The sequence below is a fragment of the Carettochelys insculpta genome, chromosome 17, assembly GCF_033958435.1.
Source record: "Carettochelys insculpta isolate YL-2023 chromosome 17, ASM3395843v1, whole genome shotgun sequence".
NCBI classification, from domain to species: domain Eukaryota; kingdom Metazoa; phylum Chordata; order Testudines; family Carettochelyidae; genus Carettochelys; species Carettochelys insculpta.
Genome location: NC_134153.1, coordinates 19,495,324 through 19,519,695, shown reverse-complemented (window position 1 = coordinate 19,519,695; position 24,372 = coordinate 19,495,324). Strand labels below are relative to the sequence as shown.

At 41.7% G+C, this 24,372-nt stretch overlaps 1 protein-coding gene across 1 annotated transcript in view; it reads right to left on the bottom strand.

The window, feature by feature from the left end:
* The window catches only part of B4GALT5 (beta-1,4-galactosyltransferase 5), a 70,805-nt gene that overhangs the window by 6,550 nt on the left and 39,883 nt on the right, over positions 1–24,372 (bottom strand). Inside the window, exons 2-8 of the mRNA XM_075011883.1 lie at positions 18,544–18,678; positions 6,015–6,128; positions 4,550–4,674; positions 3,443–3,559; positions 2,217–2,404; positions 1,841–1,963; positions 841–942 (exon numbers count right to left, since the gene is read on the bottom strand). Of these exons, the coding sequence (XP_074867984.1) occupies positions 841–942; positions 1,841–1,963; positions 2,217–2,404; positions 3,443–3,559; positions 4,550–4,674; positions 6,015–6,128; positions 18,544–18,678 (904 nt within the window). The remainder of the gene's footprint in view (positions 1–840; positions 943–1,840; positions 1,964–2,216; positions 2,405–3,442; positions 3,560–4,549; positions 4,675–6,014; positions 6,129–18,543; positions 18,679–24,372) is intronic.

Genomic DNA, 24,372 nt, shown 5'->3' with positions numbered 1-24,372 from the left:
CTCATTTCCTGTCCTAAGAATATTGTGAAGAAATTCTGTGCATTGCTTGACAGCTGCCACATTTCATCCTGCAGATAAATGAAGTGAATCTCATATACACAGTATGAATGAGAATTTGTGAAGTACTCGACTACCTAACATTAGAACATATGAGCTGCCACATAGGATTGGACCATGGTCCATCTTGTCCAGCATCCTGGCTCTGAAAATAGCCCATACCAAAGATTTCTAGAGTGTGTACTGAACAGGACAATTTTGGAGTGATCCACCTGATCTATCACTTCCAGTTTCTGGTAGTCAGAAGACTGGGGTCATCCCAAGCACCAGACTGGGTCTCTGATCATTTTGGTTAACAGTCATTGAGGGACCTATCTTCCCATGAACTAACTCAGTTCTTTTTTGAACCCAGCTATACGTTCACCATCACAACATCATGTGGCAACTAGTTCCTCAGATTAGCTGTCTGTTGCCTGAAAAACTTCCTCTTGTTTGCATTAAACCTGCAACCTATTAATTTCATCAGGTGACACCTGGTTTCTGTATCGTGTGAAGAGTTAAACAATACTTATCTATTTGCCTTCTTCATATCATTCATGATTTTATAGATCTCTATCATATCCCCCCTTAGTCATCTCTTTCCTAAACTGAACAGACCCAGGTTTTTCCGTCTTTCATATGGGAGCTGTTCCATCCCGCTGATTATTTTTGGCATCTTTTTCTGAAATGTTATTGGCCTCAGTATTGAAGGTGTAGGCACATAATGGATGTATCTAGTGATGTGATGATTTTGGTACCCTTCAGAATGAAACATGAATCTTCAGTAATAAAAATCTCACTTGCCTTCCCAAGAACTGCACTTCGCCTCGATGATGGTGCGGAATTGACTTGTATTTCCCAGCGTCTCCTTCTGGTCGAGTCACTGAGTAGCCTGCATACTGTACCCTGTATTACAAAGATTAGGCTGATTGTGGCAAATTCAATACTTGCAGACACTGAAAGATCATGAGCCACAACATACTTATGTGCAGCAAGTACAAGTTTTCATCAGCTAGCTAACTAAAGTGGGAAGATTTCAACCAGTTCAGGCTTTGGGCAGACTGAGCTGCATTCAATCCATTCAGTTATAGCTAAGAAGTCAAACTGGTCCTCAGATGAATGTCAATATGAGAAATAATACCCAGTACAATTTTACAAAGTCACCTATGGTAAGAACTGTGTTTCCTCATTCTCTGGCAGTTATGAGCATTCAATCAAATTTGCTTTAGTAGAATGGACTCAAACCTCAGTCCTTCCATTTATCAGGACACCTCAAAGGGCATTTCATTTATCTCCCTCTCTCCTTCCCCCTTATGGAGAAGGTATGAAATAACTCCAGAGCCAATTCACACTGTGTATGGTGGAGAGAGATGGCTTCTTGTCACATGTTGTGTAAAGCCCCTCCTTTAGGCAATCAAACAGCTGGAGATGTCTGCAAGCTGCTCAATAAAATTAAGGCTTTAAGAAGATGGGCTTAAAGCCAGTTCACAGTAGTATGCTTTTGATCAAACCCCCCCTCCCTTTCCCTTAGAAAAAGGAAGAAAAACCCTGTGGTGCTTCCACCATCAAGAAGCTAGGTGGGGACTGTGTGCACAAGGAAATACATCTCTAACCCTGATGGCAGCACATTCCTGTACCAAGCCAGCCACTATTGTTTGTGCCACTTTTACCAGGTGTCAGGAGTTAGATGGTCTGATAAGAAATCATTAGTGAACAAAAGCATCATGCCATAGGAATGTCTGCGTGGAAGCCTGTCCATCCCCATATCCTTTGGGAAGGCACAAGATAAGACACACATCAGTACCTGTTCCAAAGGTCGTCATCTTCTCCACCCCAACCCCAGAATGCATTAGGAAAGCCATTGATTTTCTGAAACTGTTCCACTGTCAAGCCACTCACTCCACCAAAGAACTCATTATAAGGGAGCCTAAATAAAAGAGAGTGCATTAGTCAAACCTGTGTGAACAGTATCACAGGTCAGGGTTGATGCAGTTGCCAGCTCACTGCACGTCAGAACAGCCATTCTCCTGGATGCAGCTAAATAAATCCTTGAGCTATTGGGATGTTTGCCTCTGTTGCTGATATATTTACTTGTGCAAAATCTGAAAACTGAACTGAAATTAAATAAAAGCTAGCCACTCCTCTTTATTATTGCATAAATCAGGAATATACGTGCTCACAGGTACATATATTTATCCAGCTTGGCTGCAAAATGTCTTGGCATTTGTCCACATCCATAATAGTTACGATCATTTTCTGGTATGTGGTCCACATCATGAAAGATCAGACAATCCCAGTCCAAGTCCTTCATTGCTTCTCGAAAGCCAATATTGAAGAGCATGGCACGGTTGAATGGTTGATTACCAGCCTAGGAAATAGAGTAGTTTCTCAGGAGTAGCTTAATATACAATTCATATATTACATATAAAATTTGTACACATACATACACACACACAAACTCTAGGTACACTATGGCTGCATCTACACTACAGTGGTCTTTTGAAATAAGTTCTTCTGGAAGATCTCTTCCACAAACACTTCTTTCAAAAAGAGTATGCCTGCACACAGAAAAGCGGATTGAAAGAGCAATCTGCTCTTTCGATAGAGAGAATCCACACAGCCCCCACTCCTTCAAAAGAACAGGCCTGGGATCAAAAAGTCCGGATCCACGAGGACTGCTTTTTCAAAGCAGAGGGCCCCGTCTTTCAAAAAATCTTTCAAAAGAACTTGCTAGTGTAGACAAGTGCATGTTTGGAAGTTTGTCAATCTTCATATGGCCTCTCCCACATAAATTCAAGCGAGAACCCCCTTAAATTCCTGTTTTTGTAAACTCTTGCCCTGGTTTAACAATAGACACATGCGCTAAACTAACCTAATTTATTCTAAGACACTAATTTCTCCAGAAGCATTCAGGGAGTGTCTGCATCCAACATAACATTCAGGTGAATGGCATACTTTGAGAAGGTAGTTATTGTGCACATGGCAATGTTCGAAAGTGACCTTTAGAAGCCTACAGTATGTTATCTGCCTAATGAACAAAAATACACACAGGAGACACTTTGGAAATTTGCCATCATTGTGCAATAACTGAGGGCAGAAAGCAGTAAAGAGCCTTTTGTAAGTATCAGAGAGGTAGCCGTGTTAGTCTGCATGTTCAAAACAACAAGAAGTCTTGTGGCACCTTATAGACCATATAGTAATATGATTTTGTCAGTCTTTGCCCACAAAAGCTTATGCTCCAAAATATCTGTTAGTCTATAAAGGCGCCACAGGACTTCCTTTTATAAGTGAAATTCAATGGACAGCAAACCTGTCACACACCAGCAAATTTCATTTTTCTGTAGTTATTGCCTTTGATGGATTAGACTGAAAAAAATGCCCTGTGTATACATGGAAGGTGACTCACTTGCTCAATGACATAAAATGCGAACTGTAAACGTTGGCGCTGTAGCATTGGAATAAGATGCCGAAAGAGAACTGGAAGATGTTCATAACGATTGCGGAATGGTATTAGTATTGCCACCTAAGAGATGGAAGACATCAGGTAGTTATTACTATATCTAGAAATCAGATTTCACTTTGGCAGTCCACAAACCTTTTGCTCAGGGCACTGGGTATACCTGAAGCCACATGTATGTGAGCTTACAACCACAGGACCACAGACAATGTCGATGGGAGAGGCCTACAGATCCAACCCATTTTGTGGGGTGCCAGGCAGGATTATTTTATAGTGCAACATACAACAAGGGAGTAGACAATTGTGTGTTGGCATTCACTCATGTTTCCTTTATTTTGTGCATTTTCAGCACTCTACCTTTTTATCCTATATACTACTTTGGAGAGATGAAATTTCTTTCAAACCTTAACTAAGTTTTATGTTGGGTCAGGGTGAGAGACTATCAAAATCCTCTATAAAATCTCTTTCAACTGAAAAAATAGTACGATTCTCCTATACCATATTGTTAATCTGACTCCTCTTTCCTAAGCAGGGAGCTCCTCTAGCAAAGACACACTTGTTGTCTCCAAGGTCCATGTTACCCTGTTTTCGTGGCCTAATTCTTGCTCAAAACCAGAGGTAAATTTGGTGATCTGTATGCCTGTCACCTAGGAACTAGACTGAAACTAACTGTACAACCACTAAAAGGCAATCTGCACACAACATCTTTCAGCCACTGTCTGCTGGTACAGAGCTGATATGGCCCAAGGTTCATTACCAACATACAACCCTCTCCAACACTTTCATGTACGAGATATGAAGCACTGACCCATCTAGCACAAGGCAATGGGCCCCTGGAGCTACTAATTTATGGAGGACTGCTGTAGCCAGACAAGAAGTCCCTTTGTTACAGATATTCTTCTGTTATTTGTCATGCAACTTAAGGTATTTTTCTGTGAAATACCAAAATGTAACCTTAGCCGAGTTCTTGCCAATATCATTGTTTTCATTCCTTTGTGCTCAAAAATGGCATCACGTTTTAATGGAGACTATGGTTGTTTTGAAGCTATGGTTTACCTTCCAGCGAGGCAGGCAGTCATCAGGTTTCCAATGGCCTCCTAGCTTGATAGCTGGGTCTTTAGAGAATAATTGATGGATATCTTCCATTCTGATTTCACTCATATTTACATCAATTGGGCCCTCTGTACACACAGTGGAAAGAAGAGGTCACTATATCAGTCCCAGCAAGAGACGGTGCACCTCAGGCTTCTCTCACACTTCAGTCTCATGGTCCTACCTTATCAGCATGCATATTTCTACCCACTTCAATTTTCATACACTTACTTGGAGGGCTAAACGTGAAATGGGTCTTTTCCTCCCTGCCAGCTATGAAAAAAGCCAAACAGCAAATGTTACTACAGTACCTCATGCTTCCATTCTGCTCTATAAGCTGGGCCCCCAATCAGACTACATATCCCATGATGCATCATGGTCTTCCCTCTTGAAGGTGAGGCAGTGTATCATGGTGCACAGTAACGGCTGTAGTCTGCACTGGGGAGCCCAGCCTTTAGAAGGAAGCAGGAGCATAAGGAATTGCAGCAGCATTTCTAAATCTAAATCATGAGATTTGACAAAAAGTACACATCTTCAGCAGAGAGACTTCTCACAGGAAAGCTTCTTTTGTCAAAAGCCAATTTTCAATCTGAAACAGTTGGCACGATGTTTCTAGTTCCTTCTTTCCCGACTAGCACGTGGCTTCCCAACATGCCACCTATTTTCTGACCAAAGCAAAAGGAAGACATGCTTGCCCAGTGAAATTCATAACAGGATTTTTAAGAGGAAGTTTGGCGATCCCATTGATTCTATTCCATTACTCTTTTTCCAGGGCTAGTCTAGGTTTGCAAATGTTGCATTAACCATTGAAGAGAAGTAAGAAAGCAAGAACTTCTATCACTCCATAACAACCACTAATGATACTGAAAAGCTCCTGTGAATAACTGAGTTTTCACTGGTTCATGTTGCACAACTTTTTGATTAAAATTGTCCAAATGATGGGATTCTTGCTTTAAAAGGAAAAGTCTTTCAGACAAACTGTTTCCCAAAGACGCTCAATGATTTCCCGCATTTGTGCTTCCAGAACAGCATTTCTCTTCATTCCCCAAACATCAAACATAGCTAAATAAAAAGGTGCAGCACATACCTCAGGAGATAGAAAAATGGTACTACAACACACCATCCAAAAACATGCAGGAACAAACAAGGACTCTGGAGCAGTTGGGTAAAGCAGGGAAGATACCCCCACATGTGGGTCTTGCAGATGGGTATATTTTAATTGTTATCAGTACAGCTCTCCATTTCCCAAAGACTGCAGTATACACCAAACTGTGATGGTGCAGAACTTGTAATAAAACAGCATATTTTTCCTACCTCCTCCCACTCACACAGGAAAAGGGGCTCTTTCTAGGTTGTAACCTGGAAGGAAGGGGCAACATGGAGGCGAGGATAGGGAGGGGAGAAGACAATGAGTCACGGCACTACTCACTCATAGAAGGGAGTCTCTCGGGACAGGTATGGTTTGGAAAGTAGGTAAAATCTTCAGGAAGAAAAGTTGTGGTTTGCAGAAAGGTTTCACTGTGGTTCAAATCAAGAGGATAATCTAGGTAGGGTAAAAGAAAAAGCTACTTAAGCTATGCAGGATTTTCGATTCTCAATATTCTATTAGTAATAAAACCATTTAGCTGACTACGTCACAACTACAGTGGACTGACAGGACATCAACTACAATGCACTAACGCATCCTTGACTAGCATGCATTTCCACACAGCTTTATTCCTTGGTTTGCCATGATCAGACTAGAGTTTCTTTGCCTGGCTATTTCTACAGACAGCGCACATTTGGCACCAAGTGAACATTCAGGAACTGCCCCAATATTTCTGCTAGCCAGACCAGCTAATGCTGAAAGGACCATAAGAAAGGCACATGGGTCATTTCCTGAGGGTTAGATTACACTAACACAGGGGTCTGCAACTGAAACAGCGACAAGCCATTTTTCAAATTCAGTTACAAAATTCAATACTTCAATAACTGCAATGCATGTGAATGAGACAGTCCTTAATATATAAAAAAAAGTCAAATGGTACTTTTTGTAACCCCTATTTTAAGGAAAGTACGTATACAATGATTTTTATCAGTTAGAAATTTAAGTTACCCCCATTCCCCAGCTTTACCCCCACCTGCAAACTGCACCCCTCTAGGTTTAACCCCTTCGGCCCCAGACTGCCATCCCAACCCCAGGTTTAACCCCTCTGAACCCCAAACTGCCATCCCAACCCCAGATTTAAACCGTCTGAGCCCCAAACCACACCCTCGACCCCAGGTTTAACCTGCTGGCTTCCCCCCACTGCAGCTGACTACTCAGCAGCTCCAGAGGCAGCCACCATTTTGGCTCTGGTTAAATTGATATGAACTGCTGTCAGCAGTATGCAAATCGGCGGTCTCGAAAATGCAAACTGCACTTCATTTCCATATTTGCTCACCAGCAGACCCTATCTACGGCACAAAAAGAGCTGTGTAAATGTGGCTCTGACGGCAAAAATCCACCCTATATCAGCAACCTCTTATGCCTGATTTCTTCCAGGTATAAGAGGCTGCCATCAACGGGGCGGCGGGAGTCAGGGGGAGCTTCACCAGAAGAACCACATTTACAGCTTTTTTTGTGCTGGCGGCAGCATCTGCCAGTGAGTGAATATGCAAAGAGCGTCCATTTGCATTTTCAAGACTGCCCATTTGAATACTGCTGATTGCAGTTCAGGTCAGTGCCTTAAACAAAAAACTAACTAATTTTCAGATAACTGGAAATAAAGGATAACGGAGGCTGACACTATGGCAGACCATGTTACAGTATCCAAAGGGCATGTTTCTCCAAAGCAGCTCTCTTAGTTTTCAGTAACATGTAAGCAGATTCATCACTGAGTTTCATTTATTTCAAAAAGGTTCCGAGCTTCCAAGAAATGCATTTCAGTTTTCTGCAGACATTGCATACTCTATTCTTTTCCAAAGTGTTTCATAAATAGCTACTTTAGACAACTGCTGAGATCAAAAGGGAAGCTGCAATTGCTTTCAAACATTAGGAGAAACTTCTGAATTATGTGTAACATATGACATCTAAATAAAGATACTGTACCTCTCATAAAATAAAGGGTTTAGGAATCAAGATATTTTCTGTAGAATCTGCCTTTTGAATCTAATGTCATCTCACTTTACAAATAGGGGAAAAAAGCCTGGGGACTAGGTTTTATGCCTGCCCACTCGCCACACACAGAATTATCGACAAGTCACTTAACACCTCTTTGCCTAACTCCAAGAAAACAATTCCCAAGTGAAAAAGCAGTCTAGTAGCACTTTAAAGACTAACAGAATAATTTACTAGGTGATGAGCTTTCGTGGGACAGACCCACTCCTTCAGATCGTAGCCACACCAGAACAGATTGTTCTGGTGTGGCTACGATCTGAAGGAGTGGGTCTGTCCCACGAAAGCTCATCACCTAGTAAATTATTCTGTTAGTCTTTAAAGTGCTACTAGACTGCTTTTTTGTTTTGATCGTATATAGACTAGCACGGCTTTCTCTCTGTTACTAGTTCCCAAATGGTATTAAGTACTGTCTCAGCAGAACAAAAAGAATCCCTGTCCCAAAAAAGCTTACAGTTTAATAGAGGCTATACAAATATGTTGTACACAGCAGTACATGACACGATCTGTTAACACTACATGACCAGAAGTGGTTTTCTTGCTGGACACTAAATACATCTGGATAACTATTTTAAAAGTTGGGGGAGGAGGTGAATTAAAAAAATAAAACCCCATTGAAATTAACAACCTCTGCTAATAATTGAATATCACACTGAAGCTGCGTCTACACGTGCACGCTACTTCGAAGTAGTGGCACCAACTTCGAAATAGCGCCCGTCGCGTCTACACGCGTCGGGCGCTATTTCGAAGTTAACTTCGACGTTAGGCGGCGAGACGTCGAAGTCGCTAACCTCATGAGGAGATAGGAATAGCGCCCTACTTCGACGTTCAACGTCGAAGTAGGGACCGTGTAGACGATCCGCGTCCCGCAATGTCGAAATTGCTGGGTCCTCCATGGCGGCCATCAGCTGGGGGGTTGAGAGATGCTCTCTCTCCAGCCCCTGCGGGGCTCTATGGTCACCGTGGGCAGCAGCCCTTAGCCCAGGGCTTCTGGCTGCTGCTGCGGCAGCTGGGGATCTATGCTGCAGGCACAGGGTCTGCAACCAGTTGTCAGCTCTGTGTATCTTGTGTTGTTTAGTGCAACTGTGTCTGGGAGGGGCCCTTTAAGGGAGTGGCTGGCTGTTGAGTCCGCCCTGTGACCCTGTCTGCAGCTGTGCCTGGCATCCCTATTTCGATGTGTGCTGCTTTGACGTGTAGATGTTCCCTCGCTGCGCCTATTTCGATGTTGGGCTGAGCAACGTCGAAGTTGAACATCGACGTTGCCGGCCCTGGAGGACGTGTAGACGTTATTCATCGAAATAGACTATTTCGATGTCGCAACATCGAAATAAGCTATTTCGATGTTGGCTGCACGTGTAGACGTAGCCTGAGTTAAAGAATCCTCAAATTTTAGGAAATAAAGGAAACTTAAGAAGTATACACAAAAATCAAGGGGAAAACGCTAATTTCTGATGTCACCTCAAACCAACACCTCACTGTCATGCACTGCATTAAGTACCTATATTCTTTTCAGTCATTATAAAGAAGCAAATGATGGTGATTCCATTTTCCCCCAAGGTAAATACTTTGTTGTGTAAAAAGCTTTTACCTTGATTACTTTTGGTTCCATCTAGCTAGCAAGTGTAGAGAAACTATTTCTTCATTTGGACTCATTTGTTTAAAGCTGAAAGACTACTGAGGAACTGAAAAAACTGGAAAGCTTACTTATTCATAGCTTCCAATCTATGCATGTAAACCAAGGGGACAAGAATGGAATCTAATTCTCAAGAATAGGAGGCCTTGGAGCCAGATTTTTGAAGATACAGAAGCATGTAAAAATTGGTATTTGGTGCATACTTGAATTTTAAAAAGAAAATAAAGGCGGCTAGGCACCAATTCCCATTGATTTCTATTTTGTTGCATTAAAATGAGAGTTAGGCACCTCATGTGCTTTAAATGGTCTTGAAAATCCCACAAGGTTAGCTGTATCTATAGGTACCAAAATATTTTGAAGATCTGGCCCATGGTGACCAGACACATTTATTAAATCAGTTTTAAATGCAAAATATACTTTGATATACAGTATACTTAAGGAAAAATGTGTATTTGAGATAATTTAAAAACAAGTTTTAAAATGCTCTCTGTATATTTGCTTTAGTTGAATTTCTACTCAAATGCAACTTGAAAAATATTAAGTGCATGAGCTGCATAACTGCTTCAACAAGTACCTATAGCTGCACTGTAATCTCCTGTAATAAAAGATGTATTTGGGTTTCAAAGCAACATGTTTTGATGGTTACACCAAACAAGGGAAAAAAACCATTTCTCTAAAAAATAACTACAGCACAAATGCAAAACATGATTATAGGTAATTATTTAAATCAAAGATTCCTTCCTTGTGTGTCTCACATTCCGAGACCAAAATGGCTATAAAACACTGCAAATAATTACGTTAGTGAGAACAGACTCTTCTCAATATAGTGGTTTTATAGTACAACTCAAAACAGGTGTCTAGTTTGGAGCCTGTTCTAGAGAGATCATTTTCTTTATATTCTTAAAAAAAAAAGAAGCTGTGCTCTACAGAATTGTTAGGCTCATATTCTGTTCAAGTTCCTACACAGAGCCCTCAACACCATGGTATCCACTCACTTTCCAGATGCATATGGGTGTGACTAGCACTTCTCAGACACAACCCATTTACTTCCTCTCTCTGGGGACAATCACAGGAGGATATTTTTCTTCTTTTAACTATGTATACACTATGATATCTGTTTATATTAGCAAAGACAAGGTCAACAATGTGTGTCTTGGACCAAAAGGTGGCAGGCATTCCCCACTGTGGGGAGTACAGACAAAACTCCATTGTTCTTCAGAGTCTCCACATTCATTTAAAAATAAAGTTTCTCACTGTTATAGTGGTGAAAAAAACCTTCAAAGAACAAAACAGTGTCACTGAGACAGTGATCTACTTGAGAGTTTGCAGAATGTCTGATACTAGGGCTCTGAGGTGTGAGCAGTCCCGTTCACTTCAATGGGAGGGAAAGCTGATGACAATGTGGTACATTGATAATTCTGAGATTGTTAGCCATTTCAATTTTCATGACACATAAGAGAAGAGGAAGTGTATTAGAGATCTACACCAGACCTTCACAAACTACAGGGCATACAGCATGAGGGATCCAAACAAATGGATGAAGAGGGGAACACCAGATTCATAAAAGATTCCCCATGACAGTCCTGGACGATGCATTATGGGAAGGTGGAGGGCAGCCATCTGTGGGGAAGGAACAAGTTCTGAGCTATCTAGAAAAACTAGATGTGCACAAGTCCATGGGTCTGGATTTAATGCACCCCAGGGTACTGAGGGAATTGGAAGAGGTCATTGCTGAACCTTTGGCCATTATCCTTGAAAACTCTTGGAGATCAGGGGAGATAGCGGATGACTGGAAGAAGGCAAACGTAGTGCCCATCTTTAAAAAAGGAAAGAAGGACAATACAGGGAACCATAGACCCATCAGCCTTACTTCAATCCCTGGGAAAATAGTGGAGGGAATCCTCAAGGAATCCATTTTGGAGCACTTAGAAGAGGGGAAAGTGATCAAAAGTAGCCAACATGGATTCACCAGGGGCAAGTCCTTCCTGACTAATCTGATTAGCTTCTATGACGAGGTAACAAGCTCTGTGGACATGGGGAAGTCAGTGGATGTGACACACCTTGACTTCAGCAAGGCTTTTGGTACGGTCTCCCACAACATTCTTGTCCACAAGTTAAGGAAATATGGATTGGATCCTTGGACTATAAGATGGATAGAAAGCTGGCTTGATGGTCAGGCCCAATGGGTAGTGGTCAATGGCTCAATATCTGGGTGGCGGTCTGTTTCAAGCCGAGTGTCGCAAGGCTCGGTTCTGGGGCCGGTGTTATGCAACATCTTTATTAATGACCTGGATGAGGGACTGGATTGCACCCTCAGCAAGTTTGCGGATGACACAAAACTAGGGGGAGAGGTAGATTCCTTGGAGGGTAGAGAAAGAATCCAGAGGGACTGGGATAAATCCGAGGACTGAGCCAAAAGAAATCTGATGCGGTTCAATAAGGAGAAGTGTAGAGTCCTGCACCTGGGGCAGAAGAATCCAAAACACTGTTACAGGCTGGGGACCGACTGGCTCAGCAGCAGTACAATGGAAAGGGACCTAGGGGTTATGGTGGATGAAAGGCTGGATATGAGTAAACAGTGTGCCCTTGTAGCTAAGAAGGCTAACGGCATACTAGGGTGCATTAGGAGGAGCATTTCGAGCAGATCTACAGAAGTAATTATTCCTCTTTATTCAGCACTGGGTGAGGCCACATCTGGAACATTCTGTCCAGTTTTGGACCCCCCAGTATAAAAAGGATGTGGATTTGCTGGAGCAGGTTCAGCGAAGGGCAACAAAAATGATTAAGGGTCTGGAGCACAAGACCTATGAGGAGAGGCTGAAGGATTCGGGCTTGTTTAGTTTACAGAAGAGAAGACTTCGAGGTGATTTAATAGCAGCCTTCAACTTCCTGAAGGGGAGCTCTAAAAAGGAGGGTGAGAAACTGTTCTCAGTGGTGTCACATGGCAGAACAAGGAGTAATGGTCTGAAGTTGAAGAGGTAAAGGTGTAGGTTAGATATTAGGAAAAACTACTTCAGCAGGCGGGTGGTGAAGCACTGGAATGCGTTGCCTAGAGAGGTGGTGGATTCTCCATCCCTCAAGGTTTTTAAGTCACGGCTGGACAAGGTCCTGGCTGGGATGACTTAGTGGGAGTTGATCTTGCTTGAAGCAGGGGGCTAGACTAGATGACCTCCTGAGGTCCCTTCCAGCCCTGTTATTCTGTGATTCTGTGAAAAGATGCGTCAGCCTTTACTGCCACATGCAACGGTAGAGAAAAGAAGGGATTAAATTGGTTTCTTTTCACTTAATGTATGGGCTTAGTTTTCAGAAGCTTGGACAAAATTGTTTTAATCTATTTTCACATATTAAAATAGACTGAACACACTGAGTTGTCAAACCCACTGCAAATTCTAGTCTTTTAATCTGACACTGAAGACATGTAGAAGAACAATTTGTTGGGCAAAAGTCAACATGGTTTCTGTAAAGGGAAATCATGTCTTACTAATCTATTAAAATTCTTCAAAAGGGTTAACAAACATGGAGGCAAAGGGGGATCCAGTACATATAGTATACTTCGATTTCCAGAAAGCCTTTGACAAAGTCCCTCACCAAAGGCTCTTGTGTAAATTAGGCTGTCATGGGATAAGAGGGAAGATCCTTTCTTGGATTGAGAACTGGTTAAAAGACAGGAAACAGGGTAGGAATAAATGGTAAATTTTCTAAATGGAGAAGGGTAACGAGTAGTGTTCCCCAAGGGTCAGTCCTAGGACCAATTCTATTCAACTTATTCATAAATGATCTAGAGAAAAGGGTAAGTAGTGAGGTGGTAAAGTTTGCAGACAACACTAAAATGTTCAATATAGTCAAGACGAAAGCAGACTTAAGAACTTCAAAAAGATCTCACCAAACTGAGTGACTGGGGAACAAAATGGCAAATGAAATTTAATGTGGATAAATGTAAAGTAATGCACATTGGAAAAAATAACCTCCGTCATACATTCAATATGATGGGGGATAATTTAGCTACAACTAATCAGGAAAGAGATCTTAGGGTTATTGTGGATAGTTCTCTGAAAACATCCACGCAGTGTGCAGCAGTAGTCCAAAAAAACAAACAGGTTGTTAGGAATTATTTAAAAAGGGATAGAAAAGAAAGAATATTTTACTGCCCCTTTATAAAACTATGGTATGCCCACATCTTGAATACTGCATACAGGTGTGGTCTCCTAACCTAAAAAAAGATATTTTGGCATTAGAAAAGGTTCAGAAAAGGGTGACTAAAATGATTAGGGGGTTTGGAATGGCTCCCATATGAGGAATGGTTAAAGAGACAGACTTTTCAGTTTAGAAAAGCAGAGACTGAGGGCGGGGTATGATAGCGGTATATAAAATCATGAGCAGTTTGGAGAGGGTAAATAAAGAAAAGTTATTTACTTGTTCCCATAATATAAGAACTAGAGGACACCAAATGAAATTAATGGGAAGTAGGTTTAAAACAAATTCAGTTCTTTTTCACATAGCAAACAGTCAGTCAACCTGTGGAACTCCTTGCCAGAGCAGGCTGTGAAGGCTAGGACTATACGAAAGTTCGAAGAAGAGCTCGATAAATTCATGGAGTTTAGGGCAATAAATGGCTGTTAGCCAGGGGGTAGGAATGGTGTCCCTGGCCTCTGTTTGTTAGAGACTAGAGATGGATGGCAGGAGACAAGTCGCTTGATCACTGTGTTCAGTCCATCCACTCTGGGGCATCTGGTATCGGAGGGGTAGCCGTGTTAGTCTGGATCTGTAACAGCAACGAAGGGTCCTGTGGCACCCTTCTGGGATGCCTTCTGGGGCATCTGGCACTGGCTACTGTTGGCAGAAGGGATGCTGGGCTAGATGGACCTTTGGTCTGACCCAGTAATGGCCGTTCTTATGTATAAATGTGAGCTACCTGTTGCTTGGGTAATTTGAGAATGCATTAATTATCAAATGGTCAACGATCTCAATTTAAGGTCAGGAAGCTTAAGAAATGATGTGACCAAACACATAGCTGCAACTATCACACCCTCTTTACAAAGGTAAGGCAGAGGGAGGACCCTGAATTTTATTCATAAAAGAAACATTTGTCTTGTAACACTCTGCCTTCATTTGTTCTGACTACTCAAACCCAATGACACAGCAGGGATTTACTCTCAAGTTCTGAAGCTTGACTGAGACTCTGACATTATTTCAGCCTGATACTGCATGAACGTAGCTAGACACTTTCGCAACGGTGACTCATTTGTTCTGTCTTAACACTGAAAGGAGCAGTCTGCTTAACTAAGTTTTAGTAAGAAATGCCTTCAGCTCTCATAATCAGTAACCGTTTTACATTTATTAGGCTATTTCTACACTATCAAAGGCTTGCTAATACAGTTTATAATATTTTACCCCAAACCAATAAACTATAGAAACATAAGGGTTTTTTGTCTGTGTTTGTTTGCTGTGTGTATTTACAGTAGGGATTCCTCTGACATAGCTACATCAGTCAAATGCAGAGGGTATGTGAGCATGACCATTTTAGCTATGCTGGCTAAAGTCCTGTCTGAATTCTTTATGCAGCCAGGAGAGCAAGTGACTATTACCTAGACCAGGGGCTCTCAACCTTTCAGGACTATTGTGCTCCTTTCAGGAGTCTGATTTGTTTTGAATATCCCAAGTTCCTCTTCACTTAGAAACGACTCTTTTATAATATCAGACTTATATAGCCGCATATTATCACTGCAAATTTGCCTACTTTTTTTTCACTTTTACAATTTAATTATAAATAAATCAAATAGAATATAAATATGGTGCTTAAGTTTCAGCGTATAGCATAAGAGCAGTATAAATAAGTCACTGTATGAAATTTTAGTTTGTACTAATTTATGCAGCCTGCTGTAAAACTAGGTAAATATCTAGGTAAGATGATGTATGCCTGCATGACCTCTGTGTACGACAGGTTGAGATCCACTGACCTTAAGCAGTGGGTTTCCAATTTATTTGCTGACCGCCCCTTCTTTGGGTCTGTAGTCACTTATCCTGCTTACGCTCTCTCCACCCCACAGCCTTCCCAAGTACATATACTGTCATCTGGCTTTCAAAGCAGAATGAAGAACAATGCTGGTCTCCAGCTCTGAAGGCAGCATCACACAAGCAGCAGTGCAGAAACAAGCATAGCTTTGCATGACCAATTTAGTGCCTTATCACCACCCTTACTTCAGCCCTACGGCTGCCTAATGGTGAGGAATTGGAGGGTTAGGGGAGGAGAGGGAGAGAAGAGACCAAGGGACGTGGCTCCATTGCCAGCCAGTGTTTCCTGTAAGCCGGGATTCCCAACCTATCGGTCGCCATTAGATTTTCTAAGGAAGAGTCACCAGCTGGGTGGCTCTGAGCCATGTGACTTTAAGGAGCCATTAGCAGCACCCACCACTGCTGCATTCCTCCGGCTCCCAGTCCCTGCCCTGCCATGCTAAAATGGAACTCAATTTAATTGGTTTAACAGCAGGCATGATGGATCCGTCCTCCAAACCAATTAGAGTCCCATTTCAGCGCAACAGGGCAGGGAACTGCCCATACTGCAGGTGGGGGAAGGGTGCAGGAGGGCTGGGGGAAGCTGCACAGAGGAGGCAATGGTGACCCAGCGAAAGAGGAGTGGAGGGCGGCAGCTGCATTCGTGTGACGTAGGTGGAGGAGCAATTTGTGGCTCTGAGGGATTTAAGACTGGGGGTGGGGGCAGGGAGAATCAAGATTTACAAAAAATTTTCCCAGGGGAGAACCTCTCCCCACAGCCCCACAGGACTGAATTGCCTTGGGTCCAAAGTCTTACTGAATTGCCAAAATGGGTCCCATCTCGAAAAGGTTGAAGCCCATTGCTGTAAGCTGAGAGCTTGTGCAGCTACTCAGGAGATAATCAAGTGCCATCCAGTTGATCAGCAAAGCACCCGCAGCTAGGTTTTGTTTCCACAGACATTGTACATTCACACTTGCAGCCAGGAACATAAAAAAATGTATTCTGCACATGGATAGAAAAGATTAGAGGAAACACTGCTGCCAGCCCCAGGGTGATGGGAATCCAGCTGTTAACTTTATCCTATCTGCCTCACCACCTGGGTGTGCGTGGTCCTTCTGCATGAGTCCTAGCCACCCATGGCTGACACCTGGATCTCTTAGGTACACAGCTTGCCCCTCCCTGATAGGCCCATTCCATAGTTTGACAACTGCTCACCTAGACCAAAAAGAAAATTCCATTTTTTAAAATCCTTGATTCTCCACCAGGAAAGAATTTCTCTGGGTACAGGAATTAAAGAGGCAATTTTAGGTGGCTCAATCTGCAAGCTCCAGTTTAGGTAAGTGCATTCTGGAAGCTGGAAGACATGGAGCGACAGCAGCAGTATCTTACTAACGCATGGCCTCCCAGGGTCCAGCAGGAGCTCCAGAACTGCTAAAGAAGCAGGAGGCCCACTGACACCAGAACTGTGGCCCCATATCATGGTTCCTTTCCTTTTCTCCAAGCCCCACCCTCCGGTCAGTATGAGAGGAGGAGCCAGGCAGTGGTAGGGCGAGCACATATTCTAAAGGGAAAATGGGACAATGTGTGCGCCTTGTCAGAATCCCCTTTTCACAACACTGCATGTAGCTGACACAAGATCCTCTTTCCCTCCCATCACTGCCCTGCCAATCATCAGTTGGCAAGAGCAAACAAGACAAATGCCCAGTTTTGGTTTAAAAGGGAAAAAAAAATCAGGGCATCTAAGGCAGGGCTTAAAAAGGGAACCATTCCAGCTCACTGGGCCATATCACCACCCTCAGGTATGGAAAGAGCTGCATGGAGAGCCCCAGACACCTCACCTATCTTGGCCAGTATACAGGTGTCTGAGTGCAGCCCCTGGCTTATTCACCTGCCCTCTGGGGCATGCCATCCTGGGCAGATGGAGGGTCTGGGGCTGCCCACATCAGCTCAAGCTGCCTGGGCATTTCTTACCAGTGTCTGGCTCTGGAGAGACCCCATATATTTTTTGTATCCAGTCCCCCAATAAATTTTAACTGGCTTTTGCACAGCAGACGCTGTTAGAGCTGTTTTATATGGCACTGCTATCAGTTTGACTTGTGCTACCTAAATTGAAAACAATTGAGACAGTGCAAGAAATGACAGGCACCAAAACTCCCTCTTTTGTGGGCTGTAAATTTTGTTGTGTCTGTCCTAGTACAGGTTGAACATCTCTAGTCAGGCACCCTTGGGACCTGACCAGTGTTGAACCAGAGAAATTTGCCAGACCATGGGAGGTCAGTATTGTCTAGCAGCATTACCAACCCTTCCCCTGATTACTACGCTCTTAGAAGACATGTAGGGGTAAATTACAGTGAAACAACAGCACAGAACACTGAAAGACAAAACTAGTGTCTGGAAACAAACTTTATGGGACCATGGGAAACTTGGGCGTACCCATGATAAGTGGTCAGCCAGCTAACTAAAATCATGCCAAAGTATGAATGTTTTTAGATGAGTGTGCCGGATCAAAGAGATTCAACTTGTAGCATAACATAAATTTGCAATTCTTCTCTAAAGAAAAGAGATAAAAGGATAAAGTCCAGACTAAGAAAACTGGCAGGAAAATTTCTTGTGGGTGATTTAGATGTAGGCCACTTTTGGAGGAGGATAGGGATGTTTGAAAAGCAATTTAGTTCAACCAAAATACAGAAGTCATATCCAAAGTAGTCAAACTAGTACCACCTTATTAGTGGGAATACAGCATAGTAGTTTAGTCTGAGAGCCTAGCATCAGAAACCCTATATCTACTTCCCCTTCTGAACAAAAACCAAAACATACACATGTAGGGCAATTTCAGGTCCTTTCTTGCATGCGAATGGTGAAGCTCATAAGTGTTTTCATACTAGTTTCTGTTGTCCTTTCCAGATGACAGAATGTGATTTCATACGTGCTAAGAGACTGATGTTATGCACTGTATACCTAGAAAACAGATGGAAGAAAGGATGCTAACCTGAATCCATTCTTCTCTTATTTTGCAAATACCTCAAAGTTACTAGAGGAATCTGAAGAATTTACAATATAAAGGGTGAGCTAAAAGCAAGTTCCTCTCCTGTGTCTACCCAGGCATTCAGTCCCCTCAATAATAAATGTTTAAGTTGAGTCACTTTCCAACAGTAATGGGAATTCTAATCAAAGTGAGTAAATTACTAAAAATATACCTGAGTCATTCATGCTGCTGTTCCTCTTGGCATAGGCACTGCGGACCACCTGCTCAAAAACCTGAGCTCCTATTGTTCTCATATTCTCACGAATCATGATGCCTTGGGCTTGCATCATGAAGAGGTAGGTGTTCACTGCAAGAAATAACCAGAGAGATTAAATTAGCAGCAAATTTTATAGGTATGAGAAACTCAAATCCTTAAACCTTTTTGAACGATTACTATTTCTGGTTTTGCTTCACCTCAGTGTCCTTGTGCCAGGAAGTTCTTTGGATGACACATGGCCAAGTTCCTCAATGGGAAAGTTCATACAATTTCACAAGGGTATAGCTAAAGCATATTTCAAAATATATCTGGCACAGTAAAAGGAATTTGAACTATTTAGTCCTGAAATCCAGGGCTGTATTTTATCATGAGAAGGTACATTCCTACTAACCCCAGCGCAATAGTTTTTATCAAACCAGGAAATAAAGGACTTTGCAAATGTTGGAAGACGTGGGGGCTTTATGGGTAAGTTAAGTGGTTTCAGTGCTGACGGTGCACTACAGCCTGATAAGTAATACAAATCAGCACATAAATATAAAATGTATTCCTTTTTCATTAGCCTTGAAGCTCACATTTAATCAGCAAAGATTAAGAAATTTACTATGTGCCTCAGGACTACTTGTTATTTGTGAAGCTACAGACTAACATGGCTATTCCCTGAGATAGTAAATACAGATCACATGCCTTTTACTGACTTTAAGAGAAATGTATGTATTTTATACTGTTAGATCAGGTCTACACCAGAGACCTTACAGTGGCACAGCTGTACTGATGCACCTGCACATTGGAGGATCTCTCCCACTGACATAATTAAATTATCCTCAATTAGTGGCACTAGGTATGTCGGAAAGGGAGTATCTTCACTGGCAGAGCACTGTCCACTTTGGTGCTTCTCACAAAGAAGTTATAATCACTCCCGGGGGAAGTAGGTTTCTTCACATCTCTGAGCAGCATATGTTATACCCAGATAAGTGTTAATGTATACACACCCTTAGTCAATTTCTAAATAAAGTCTATTTGAATAACTGCATCAATTCCACAGATCATCAATAATAAATATGTATCCCAGGAGCAAGTTTTACTGCATAGGGCCCAGTTCTTCTGTGGCCACCTTTAAAAGCTGTCCATAAGTTTTTTAAAAACATAGAAAAGAAAAAAAAAGGCAGAGAAGTTCAGATCATCTCATACCATAGACTGTTGAGGGTAGAAATGCCTACCTGTCCAAGGAAAATGGAATTAGAGGATGGGCACGTAATGATCTGTCAAGGGATTTCTAACTATTTAAAAAAAAAAACATTAAAACATTGTGTAGAAAGAGGGAATTTTATATCGGGTTCAAAATTAAAACATAAGGCTAACTGACAATTTTACATAGGCTTTGTTAAAAGCGTGATAATGACATGCTCCTTTTGGTTTCATCTTTCAGTTAAATTTTAATATGCTACAACAAATAGTTCCATGAAAGACCATGGACTGACTCAGGAAAATGTGATGAAATCTAATATTCTCATGCACAATTCCTCAAAAAGTAACACCATCTGATGACTCACTCATGAGACATGATTTGTCTCAAGTTCCCAGGGAGAGCAAGGGTTTCTGCCATTTGGACAGTGCCAGTTTATGGAGTGAGATGCCTTTTTTCCTTTCTGTTTTTTGTAAAAGCTCTTGGACAACTCAGAGAAGATACAAAGACCCAGATGTCAATCTTGGCACTTAGAATCTCTCATTGGTGTACATGAGAGTAGAGGTTGGTAGAAGAGTCTCTAAACCAGCGATACTCAGACAGTGGCTCGTGAACCACAAGTGGCTCTTTAATGTGCCTCCTGTGGCTATTTGCAGTATGTGATATTAAAACTCTGATTTACGTATCAATTTATTTGTTAACCAAAATCAGGCTACTATTATTATGTTATTAAGTAATTAAATTATCAACTTGTACCAAGTTACTAGTGTATATTTTGTACAATTTTTCCACAGCAAACACTACAGGAAAATGAAATAACGAATTCATAGTGATGTGGAACTTCTGAGTAATGTTTATCACTAAACTGAACCCCTGTGGTCAGACTATCATTGCGCTAAAGCTTGCAGTCCCATTTTTGAGCAAAATTTTATCTAATCAGCACCACCTCTGGCCTATGTCTTCTGAGGATATCATGCCTTACTTCACAAAACAAAAAAGAGCAGTCCTGGAGCACCTTAAAGGCTAATAATTTTCTTTATTAGGTGATGAGCTATCCTGGGACAGACCCACTTCTTCAGATCTGGAGAATCCTGACAACCGAGAGGGAGAGAATTTTAAAGAAAAAGAAAAAAAAAAAGTTAAGAAAAAAATGACAAATCAGCTAGATAGGGCATAAGGGAGGAGAAAAAAAATACTCTAAAAGTGTCTATTAAGTTAAGTGAGATAGCTGTGGTCACTGAGAATACCAAAGGTGGGGAAATTTTCCTTCGAGAGACTTCCCCCACCCCGCCTTATAGCGAACAGCACTGAGTGATAAACGTTTTCCCCTGTGATTGGAAAGTTTCTATTGTCTAAGATCATTACTTTATTTTACCTCTGCTCCAGAGGTAACCTCAGATAAGCTGTTCTACTCTGAGGATGAAGCACGATGCAAATGCTATGTATTCGCTGTTCTGTTCCCAAACCCTTTAATCAGGTTTCTTGCCAGCTATAAGGAAAATTCATTTTCACTAGTCTTGTCATTGCCAGATCCTCCATTCCCTTATGCCAGTTTGCATCACTATTTTAATGAGATTTAAAATATTTGTATTAATTTTTGGCCTTAATTGGAGGGGGAAACAGACTATTTTAGAGTAGAGGAAAATCACAGAACGTTAATTTAATCCAAACATAGGTAAATGATTTAAACAAGAATATTTAAAAGTGACCCAAGGCCCCCTGAAGCACTGAATAGTTAAAATGCAAAACCTACTAGGAGTGGTGAATATACTAACTAGATAAGAAAAGATGCCTTCATTAATTAAAAATGAGGCCCTCAGAAGTGGAGTGAGCATTAACCAACATATAACCTCTGAACCCAAGGACAAGCATCAAGGAACATAAATTTCTATAACAAGAAACTAACTTTTGTAAGTACTTGGAAAACAAAGGTTGGCTCATATCAGGAACTTCAAGCTTCAAAGCTTGTTACGCACCCATTCAGATACCGAGAGCCCAGGTTACAAAGATTACTCCAGAGGAGCAGTTTACAATTTTTCCAGATAACTGTACCCCTTTCGGGAAGCTGACTTGTCTTGCATAACCAAGTTTCACCTAACAAACTACTTCCTTTAAAAAAAAAAAGACATAAGACAGAAGTGTCCCTGTCCAAAAATAAATTAATTGGAATATAAATATTCAACATACATTCAGAAAAGTATAAACAAAACACTGTATAATATGTTAGTGTGTATTAATTTCACTAATACTTTTTATGTGGCTTGCTGCAAAACTTGGCAATAACCTAAATCAGTGGTCACCAACTGGTCAACCGCGATCATAGAATCATAGAAGAGTAGGACTGGAAGGGACCTCGAAAGGCCATCGAGTCCAGCCCCCTGCCCTCATGGCAGGACCAAGCACTTTCTAGACCATCCCTGAAAGCCGTCTAACCAACCTCTTCTTAAATATCTCCAGTGATGGAGATTCTACCACCTCCCTTGGCAATTCGTTCCAGTGTTTGATCACCCTGACAGTTAGGAACTTTTTCCTAATGTCCAACCTGAACCTCCCCTGCTGCAATTTAAGTCCATTGCCTCTTGTTCTATCCTCAGGAGGCAAGGAAGAACAAGTTCCCTCCCTCTGCCTTATGACACCCTTTTAGATACCTGAAAACTGCTATCATGTCCCCCCCTCAATCTTCTCTTTTCCAAACTAAACAAGCCCAAGTCATTCAGCCTTTCTACATAGGTCATGTTCTCTAGACCTTTGATCATTCTCGTTGCTCTCTTCTGGACCCTCTCCAGTTTCTCCACATCCTTCCTGAACTGGCCCGAGTAGATCACTGATGTATCCTTGCTGTATCACTGACCAGGAGCCACCAGCTGTAAGTGCCACCCAGTGGCAGTCTGCACACAAACCCTTAGTGCCCTCTGGAGCCTGCACCCAAACTTGCTTCCAGAGCTTGCATCTGTCTCCCCTTCCTGCATCTCTGCCCCAGTTTCAAGTCCCCTCCCATATGGTGGACACTTTGGCTTTGGCTCAGAGCCCACATTGCTCCCAAACCCTAATCCTCTGTTCCAGCTCAGGAAAGGTGGGTGAATGGTCAACCTGTACTGCAAGCACCAGAGCAGCCCAGGCTGCAGCATGGCAACTACACCACGTAACCCTTCAACAGGTGGATAGTTATGTTGATGACAGAATTCATCCACCAAGCTAGCAGCGTCTACAGTGGTTAGGTCAACATAACAATGTCACATAGGGCATGTGATTTTTCACAGCCCTGAGCAATGTAAATAGTTTAACCTAAGTTTTAGATATAGAACTGTCCTGAGATACTTAGTATGTGCGTAAGCCATACCAAATGTTACTTTATAAGGTAAAAGGTAAAGCTTAGTTCATAGTCTCTTTTGTTCAACTTACATAGAAGGCAAAGAGCAACTACCAGTTAATGTTCAAAAACTTGAGCAAATTACAGAATGTGCAAACCACCAATTAGAGAAACATACAAAGGTTGCTCAGGCCAAACAGGCACATTTAATCCATGGGTTAGTTTTATTGATTAGATTTTAAGTCTATGCACAAAGTGCTACAGAAAAGACAAAAACTACTTGGCTGGTCCTTCTATACAAGCATTCATGGTCAGAAAAGCCTAACTACTAACATTAATCAACCCGTTCAAATTGCTGCTTTGAAGGACTGGATAACTCATGGGAAAAGAGGCTGTAAATTTACTCATGCTGGTCTTGTACTTAGCCAAAACAAATCCATTAAATAGTGTCTATATGATCATTTAGACTAGTGGGATTTGGGGGAGTGTTTTTAAATCAAGTTCCATTAGGTCAATTGTGCTAACCTGGCATTTTCTGCCTGCCCCCAGATAGGACTCAGGAGTAGTTATTAACTGATGGATCCTAAATGCCTTGTGTACAATGAATCTGTTGTCCTTCCCAGGTTTGATACCCATATTCAAGAACACCATAATAATTGGCTTTCTTGATGACAGTGTGCAGAGAAAAAGGAGAGAATGGCCCCAAAACAAGTGAATTTGCAGTGTGATTACAACAGCTCTTAACTAAGCTTTTATTCTCTCTAACTACAAATAGATTTCAGAGTCTCTAAAAAGCTTTGTTGCAGAGGTAAGGTAAACCTGAAAGGGATCTGATGAACAAGGAAAGCGAGCAATACCATAGAACAGGTATATCATTGAGGCTATAAGGACGATTAGTACAACAACAAAAAAGCAACGGTTTCTGTAAGCATCATTCCCTAAAGGACGCTTGGGTGTCCACCCATGAGAGATTAAAGCATCTCCCTGCTGATCAGAAGAGCACCCATGGCTGGCAGCATGTGTATCAACTGGTAATACACTTCCACATCATTTTGGTGCACATAAAATTTATTCCACACATAAAAGGAAAAAATTAAAGGGAATATTGTCCAACAAATTGTTCTAACACACAAGAAATAATAGATCTAGAAAGACTGTCTACAGTTCTCTGCAATACAATTTGGTGAAAAATTAAAATAAAAATTTTAAGCAGAACTGATTTCCCTGAATGTGTTAGTCTGAAACTGTGAAACTTTAAAATTCAGCTGTTTATATTTTAATGTATTGGTAA